At 33.7% G+C, this 8,674-nt stretch overlaps 1 protein-coding gene across 1 annotated transcript; it reads left to right on the top strand.

The window, feature by feature from the left end:
- The first annotated feature begins 6,843 nt into the window (after nucleotides 1–6,843).
- Nucleotides 6,844–8,362, top strand: LOC125669297 (uncharacterized). The gene has a single exon (XM_048907542.2). It carries the CDS (start codon nucleotides 6,880–6,882, stop codon nucleotides 7,870–7,872), a length of 993 nt encoding a protein of 330 aa, XP_048763499.1. The 5' UTR covers nucleotides 6,844–6,879; the 3' UTR covers nucleotides 7,873–8,362.
- The last annotated feature ends 312 nt before the right edge of the window (nucleotides 8,363–8,674 follow it).

Raw genomic sequence — 8,674 nt, 5'->3', positions numbered from 1 at the left:
AATAAATAAAAGCATAGTGGTTAAAGAAATTTGTGATGAGACAAAATTTATCTTTGATTTCAGAACTTTTTTACAAAATGGAAGTTTATAAGAAATTAAATGGTGGGCAAAAATGTCAGGATTACATTGATGTTTCACATTTCAAATTTTATCAGTAAATATGAAAATTTCTTTGATGAAGCTTCGAAATTACATATTTATTATCATTGTAATTTTAGTATATATATGTACATTTTAAAAATGATAATTTTGAAAGTTATAGTAAATGTTGAGTGCAAAAAGGTAAAATTCAATGTCGTCTGGTTCATCGATCGATCAGCGCTTAGATCTATACTTTTTGTGGTAGATAATGACTTTTAAATCTGCTTATATGGTTTCTGGAGGGCATGTTTGCTTGGATTGGGTGGTGGAGGTGGTGGTGTTTTCAGAGGGACAAAACTTATTATTCATATCTGGTTAGTCCTGTTGATGTATAGATATATTTTCCAACGTTCATTTGATTTTAAAACATCTGGAAAAATTAAATGCTTGGGAACTTTTGACATTTCTCATTTTTACAATCAAATGCATAAACATCAGATTGTGACAAGGCGACATTTGTCGTTTAATTAAGGTGGCTCGTTACACTATTTCAATATGTTCCATGTATTTTTTTTTTCTAATTGACATGGGTTTATTGATATAGGTTTTGAAGATTTAGCCGTAGATTTAAAAACATATTTTAACAAATTACGTTTTCAACATTCATAAACATGTTTTTATTTTTCAAAAAATAAATGAATAAGTAAAAAAAAATAACAACGTTTATTTGAGTCTTTTAGGTATGTTTATTAGATATTCATATCATGTATCAAATTACAGCTAAATTTGGACTCTAAAATCTCTTATTTACAAACAAAACACCTTTTTCATCATTCCTGAAAAATTCACACAAAAAATCATTTAAGATAATTGAGAGCTTGTATCACTCTCTCAATGGTGACTTCATACTACACAAGAGGTCTTTTAAAGAGCCATTAAATAAAACGTTGGTGTAATGAGCCACCTGAACTGGGCGTAGGATTGACGACCTTAGTGCGGGGATGACCACATGCATGTTATGGACACACACAAGAACAACTAGGTTATTCCCCTTATCAGTAATACCAAATGTAAACTATTTGAAAAGCAATGGGGAATTTGAATTTTTTGTTTTATATCAAGAATAACATTAGTCTGATATCCCATGCGTCCTCGGTCAGACACCCATTGTCTCGGATGAATGATAAATAGCTTACCTGCGTGACTGTAGAATTATTTTGAAGTATATGGTGGCAGATCCTCCAATGAACTTGTGTGTGAAGGACGTCCGCTAATTTGTTTTAATTATGTCATATAATTTGGTACATATATGTATCAAATAATTTACTTTTGAATACTTGATGATAATGACGATAATGATACATGTAATACTAATAATAGAAATATTAATCTAATTAAAACTTTGTTGCAATCAAGTCTCTGTAAGAATCACGCAGAGAGTGATTTATTAACGTAAAGGTTAGAAAATAAAAATGTTAGATATTTTATTCCAAAATGCGCGAGAATCACAGAATTAACCGTTGTTGGTACCGTAATGCTTGCGTATGCTAGATGCTGTTTTTCAGTTTCGTTGATTTTACTAATTACTCCATACTTCAGTTGAATTCATATGATTAATCCCCGTGATACAGACCACCTAGACATTTATATATTAAATATTGTATTGCCTTATAATTCTTGGTGCATTAGTCTCAGTATGATGAAAAAGTTTCATCTAAACCTCTGTAAGAGAATTCTTGGAGTGATCAAAAGAACAATATGGTCTATCTAAAAATCGGAAGATTTCTTTTGTATATTACGTAAAATGAAGACACATTTTTAAAAAAGTTACTGGCTAGTTAAAAGGAGTATTTTAAGAAAATATCGAAATAATTGCACAGTAATTACGTAAACATACAGTGACATGATATGCATACTTATATAGTTAAATTTCCAATCTTTTTGCCTTCAATATCTTTACCAACTGTAACGATAGCCATTTCCTCATGAATGCCATACAGATGTGAACAACGTGCGTATGAATTTTAATAAATATAGTGCGTCTATCTTAAGGGCTGGGAATCCCGAAAGAATTTAAAGTAGAAAATGAATTTCACTTTCGAAAATGCATGAGGGTATGAACTGCACCGCTTCACGACAGCGTACTTTTCATGAAAAGTGTCACAGTTCATGTCCTCTTGTATTTTCTAAAATGAAAATTATTTCTTAGGTGATTTGATTAGATCCTCTTGTAAAGCGAACTATGTGAGCGGATCTAAGGATTAAAAAAAACGAAGAGAACGAACAGTGACCAATCTCATAACTCCTATAAAGAATACAAAATTAAGAGGAGGACAAACACGCCCCCTGGATACACCAGAGTGGGATCAGATGTCTAACGGGAGTAACCATCTTCTGTTGATCAATCACTACCGCCGTGGGGCCTATATTTAATTTTAATGAGACTGATAAAAATACGAAGTAAGATAGGCTAAGTGACAATAATTTGTATGTATGCAACCTCGCTGTTCCTTTCAAATATAAACTTACCAAAACAAAATCATTCACCTTTCCGATGATGTTCTTGCATGGTTCAGAAAGCATGCGCAGGAACATCAGTACGCCTTTTATTCTTCAAGATCAAAGGTCGAAGTCATAGCATCACTTAGTAGGAAAACCTTGTAGGCAGGATATAGACCAAACCGCTGGGGCTAGGACCATCAAACTTGGTACGCATACACCTTATGCCAAGCGAAGGATGCTTATTGTTTCTAAATTTCAAATGTCAAGGTCGTAGTATCACTTAGTAGAAAAACTTCGTTTTCGTGCTCCAGATTTTTTCCCGTTATGAATACAGGTATTTTGTCAGAATCTCCCTCTCAGGGTAATACATCATCAGTTCAGATTTCAACTTCATTGGACACAAGTCGTTAAAACACGTATTGGCAGTTCCATCGCCAAACGATGACCTTGAAAACGGATGTCCCGTGTCACAGTAAGTGTGGCACGCTGCAGAACCCTCACTGCTCAATGGCCGTAAGCGCCGAGTATAGACCTAAAATTGAAGTCCTTCACCGGTATTGGTGACGTCTCCATGTGGGTGAAAAATTCTCGAATGACACATTAAACAAGATACAATCAATCAATCAATCCAGGGGTCTGTGTTTGCTCAACTATCTATTTTGTATTGCTTATGGGATTATGAGATTGATAACTGGTCGTTACCTTCACCTTCCACTACCTAAGTATCAAATGAAGACAAATTGTATACTTACATTAGAAGGTAAGGGTTTATTTTAGTCACTAGGAAACTCATAACTCCCTGTACAATGCGTCTTTGTGTTTTATGAAATGTACCATCAAATTTCAAAGTAACTTCAAATAAATACTTAAGATAGAATTTTTCTACACTACCAATCAATGCATTGTTATCTTTCCAACTATAGTTCCTTTGAAATCCACCACCTTTTCTGAATACAACAAGCTTAGTTTTGTTTACATTGATTAATTTTACCTGGTATAGTCCAATTATGGCTTGGACTATGCTCACATTTGTCACAATCTCCAAAAGTTGGTACATTAACTGTATTTGGTGGATGGATATTTCTTCTTCAATACTAATGCACAAAATCAACCAATCAATCCTGTATACATGTGATAGATTTATTCTTTGATGAAGTTCGAAACGTTGCTAAAAAAGGTCGGCACTGTGGTGTTACTAGAAATAGCTCTTATTCTGAATTCAGCAAAAATATTTACCGATAAGTTTTATTCCTGCAAACCAATTGGTTTTAAGATTGTTAAATTAACAAGTATTAATTATGTCAAAATATTGAATAATTTAAGAAAATTCATGAGATGTCATTTAATTACAAATGTACTACATATACACTGTACATGTATGTAATGGGTCTCTACTACACAGCGTTTTCCCTCTCCGTTTGATTTAATCCATTAAATAGTAGCACCCTCCATGTATTGTTTTTCTCACTCTCCTTTATGTACTAGTATTTTCGTACTCCAATAAGCTGTATGACTGATTACGCAGACAGGCATATAAGATTCCCATCCGCATTATTTCGTTCAAAAACCAATCTAACTTGTCTTGTGTCGCCATTGACCTGTAATTAAATCTCGGCAGATTCATACAGTATTTTGTCATTTTTAAAATCTAATTCATTGAAGAAAAAATGACCCCTGTATTTTTATATTTGATGTCAGAATTTACGAAGCTGTAATAAGGGATTGGTGATTAGGTTTTGTATAAACTTCATCCAAGTTTATTCGTTATTGTAAAGTACAGACGGAGATAAACTAGTAGATTATTAACATTTTAACCCACAGATTTAGGTAAACAAATACTTGGAAGTTATTAATCTATTATTTCCACGCGAACGACATCCTGTTCAAAACTAGAACATGATTTATTTGACCTTACATCTTTGAAGAAATTATCAAAATGCATATCCCATCATGTTCACGCGAAGTTTTGGGTCAAGGTCAACTTTGATGAATAAAGATTAAGGCAATAAATTATATCACAGAAAATGTCAATGAAAGTCTTCATACTTTGTGAAATCTACAAAAACGGAAATATGTTAATGGGGTTTAGTTTTTATCAAATCGAAAATTTCTTTTTCCACTAATTTGCGTCATGGTTTCATGGTTTGTGAATTACGCCTATGTGTTTTTTAAAGAGATTTTCCCCGAAACATATACCGATGCAAGAGTACATCTTATAACTTTTTCTTCGAAGTGTGTGTGTGTGTCTGTGTGTGTTTATTGATTTATCCTTGGTTTGAAAATATAAAAAAGAGAGAGAAGAAATGTGTTCAATGGTATATGATACTTCTGTAGCTAATAGTAGTATTATCAAGAAGGCGCCAATGCATAGCCTCATTTAACACATTAATTATTGATGTAAATTAAACTTCCTCAGTCAAACAACATTTTTATATTTTATTTGTATCTTTTAAAGTAAACCATTGCCTTTTCTGTATCTTAAAAAAGTTAAATATGCATACATTGCTTTAAAATTCTCACACGTCTAGATGTTTGGAAGCTGTCGATCTTAATTAACATTTTTGGTAGTAAGACTCCCTTTCCTTGTTTTGAAACATGCTGAATTGGGGCGAAGTTAAAATTCTTTATATTTACCGCAATCTAAAAGACTGTATCTCATCCAAAATTGTAGAAGGTCATTTTGTAGTTGGTAACCCTTTGTACATGTATGGTGATGGTACGAGAGAGAGAGAGAGAGAGAGAGAGAGAGAGAGAGAGAGGTGACTCAATAACTAAAGTGATGTCAGAAAGAAAATCATTAGCAGGTCGTTTCTTTCATTTCAAATGATAATTAACGTTATTTAGTATTTGGCTTAGTAATACGTTTCTTTATTTATAGACCAGCAAGTGCATTTTAAAAGCACACATAATCATTATGAAAACACCATATAAAAAGCAAGCATGACAGCAATGGAACAATGACTCTTTGTATAAAATCTAAGTTTTCGCTTTTTCAATCCGATGTAGAAACCTTAATAGGAATTTAATTAATGGTCACCATACTAAATCATTCAGATAATTAAACCGGAAGCGGATGATAATAATTATAAAAATACGACGTATTGACAATGAAGAAAGAAAATTAATGTCCTATTAACTAAAAGCACACTCGTTTTGTGCTAAATAACATACTCTTATATCTCACTTTCCAGTTTGGACACTGCACGTCATGGGCGCTGCAGTATTAAGGGCATCTCAAGTATGGAGGTTTCAATGTACATCTAAATGTACGATGATGGACAAATCCAATTTGAAAAGTAAAAAATGAAGTACTGAAAATCGACAAATCATGTTTAAAAAAATAAAAACCTTCTTCAATTGAAAGAAAACATTTTGTAATTGAACATCTACTAGATAAATTCACCGCAAGTCTCCAAAAAAGAAATATCGCAAGTTTCCGAAAATTTTATCATAAATTGCCGTAAAATTATTCGTACGGTGAGGAAATGACTGCTATAAGAGAATGAAACCCCTTTATGATGATATTTAAAACCTTTGTATGTTCTTGAATATCGCAAAATGACTACAAGCATAAAACGTCTTGTGCAACAACACATAATGCGTGTTATATGGTAAACGATATCTTTACATAATTCAAACGAAACGAAGGCAGAACGATGTACAGTGTAACAATGTACAGCTGTTTACTTGGCCTTTAATACACTGTACTTAACATATTTTCTTTCCTTTGTGATACTGAGTAATTATATGACTGGATCGTAGAAGCTCAGCTACTAGCTTTTAATGGATACTTATAATTTGGTTTATGAATGCTTGTATTTCCATACGTCTCTTTCAGTGTATAACGAAGATAATACTTAAACACGGAGAACAATATCTAATAAAGTGAACGGTCTCCAATACCATTGTCATTTTTCACAAATGTTCTCGTCAAGCAAAATTTTATTTGTTTCGTAGTCAGGAAAATAAATGTTAGGACAAAAATGTTTACAGGAAGCAGAGACCCTTGTGTTGAATTATCTAAATAAAATTTGAATTTCAATAATATACGTAGATATACCTGTGAACTTTGCCACTCACTCAAACGAACGAATACATTCCCTATTTGCCAGGTTCAGATACTTAATTTGTAATAGTTGACCCTCATATGAGTGGGAAATGCCTAGCATAATAATGTCTAATGCTGATTGGTTCTCCACACACGTGCTGGCCTTCACCTGAATATATATAAATAAAGCGATCAAAGCTTGCTTCATTAAGAAATAATAACTTGAAGTAAGAGTATTATTTTATCATATGATTATGATTCACAAGGGGATGAAGTTTCTCTACACCTTCGTTCTACGACTGTTTGTATTTACAAGTTTGTATTGCTGTGCTCAAGGTGTGGGGGTTTCTTTCCAGGATTTCTGTAGAAGAAACTTATGGGGAGACCAGGAATGCCATTTCAAGGTGAGCGACCATTGGAACTTCCTCAAATTTCGAAAATGGCTGGACAACCTAGATCCACTGGGTGACGTTTCATTGAATATTTCCTGTCTAGAGGGTGGATCTATATACGTTCCTTGGCCAATGAGAGCACGCAATTTAAAGAAGATAGAAATCAGAAATTGTCTTCTTAGAGGTTACTTCTCTGAATACAGCATACAATCGCGGTATCCAGACTCGCTTTCGCATAGACATATCGAAAACTGTGCCACAGAAGTCAGCGTTTTGGAGTGGTTCAACATGATCCGGAATATGCAGTTCGAGAGGTCCTACACGTGTGGACAGGAATCTTTGGTTAAGTCTGTTGTGCGGAATAACACCTACAGATTTATCAATATGCCGAAAGTACCTGCGAATAAAATGCTAGATCTTCTCTCTCAAATCAGTGATACTTTCAGAGAAAAGGTACGAACCCAACCATTTCAGTGCCATTACAGAAATCTTTTATACCTGGAGAACTCGGAAAACCCTTCTCTTGGAAAGCATTTCATGGAAGATTTAACATTGCACGCATATTACCCAAAGCTGTTGGCTCTGAACTTGAGTGCAAACAAAATACCCTACTTACCGGAAGAATTACGGGAATGGTTCACAAGCTTTCCTAATTTGCGGTATCTAGATCTATCGAACAATAAAATTAAATCATTTTCTTTTGACGATCCAAAATTTTCAATGAGAAATTATGGACTTCATGTCAACTTAAGGAACAACACTATTCACAAACATCCAAGAGACTTTTATCAATACCCTCATCGTTCAATACCAATATCTGTCGACCTACGTGGGAATCCAATTCGATAGTACCGTATCTTACTGGAAACCATAGCAACAAATATAGCCAATTTTATTTGGCAGGCAGCTCATTTGTTGCCAAAACACCACCATGTCTACAGAATCGGACATTCTTCAGTCAACACTCCGAGTCTGCGAGGAATACTCAAATTAATTCAGGGAAGTTTCGTCTATTTCATGTACTGTAAATCTTTCACGTCCATCAATTTTTCCCCACAGACCTTGTATCCGAATCATTGAGACTTTTTTTACCTGTTGTATTTATACTACATGGACGATGATTTCAAACAATGAAGAGTTGAAGGTCCAATAAGCAATTGTGTTAAAACCTCTAATTTATTACTTTTCTGTATATTGCATTATTGGTGACTATATTCCTGTTTAAAGGTAAAAGTCTTAGTGCGTGATGCCTGAGATAATATGAAATGCATATATCAATTTCCATACATTTGTATGAATAGTTGTATAATATGAAAGTAGTAATAAATAGTTCACAAAGCGTCGATTTTAGTGTTTTTTACCAATCGGACAATTAGAACTGGTAATCTAACTCCATTGATGAATGTTTTGGTCATCAAAAGTATCTAACATCATTGGTGTCATCTGAAGTAGCTAACTTCATTGATGCCATCTGAAGTATCTAACATCATTGGTGTCATCTGAAGTATCCAACTTCATTGATGTCATCTAAAGTATCTAACATCATTGATGTCATCTGAAGTATCTACATTGATGTCATCTAAAGTATCTAACATCATTGGTGTCATCTAAAGTATCTAACTTCATTGGTGTCATCTGAAGTATCTAACTT

Source organism: Ostrea edulis, chromosome 1, assembly GCF_947568905.1.
Source record: "Ostrea edulis chromosome 1, xbOstEdul1.1, whole genome shotgun sequence".
Taxonomy (NCBI): Eukaryota; Metazoa; Mollusca; class Bivalvia; order Ostreida; family Ostreidae; genus Ostrea; species Ostrea edulis.
Note: the sequence above shows the minus strand (reverse complement) of the source record. Positions and strands in the feature narration are given on the sequence as shown.

Bases quoted from the DNA above. Each gene is read 5' to 3' on its own strand.
- LOC125669297 (XM_048907542.2), top strand. From the start codon at position 6,880: ATGATTATGATTCACAAGGGGATGAAGTTTCTCTACACCTTCGTTCTA.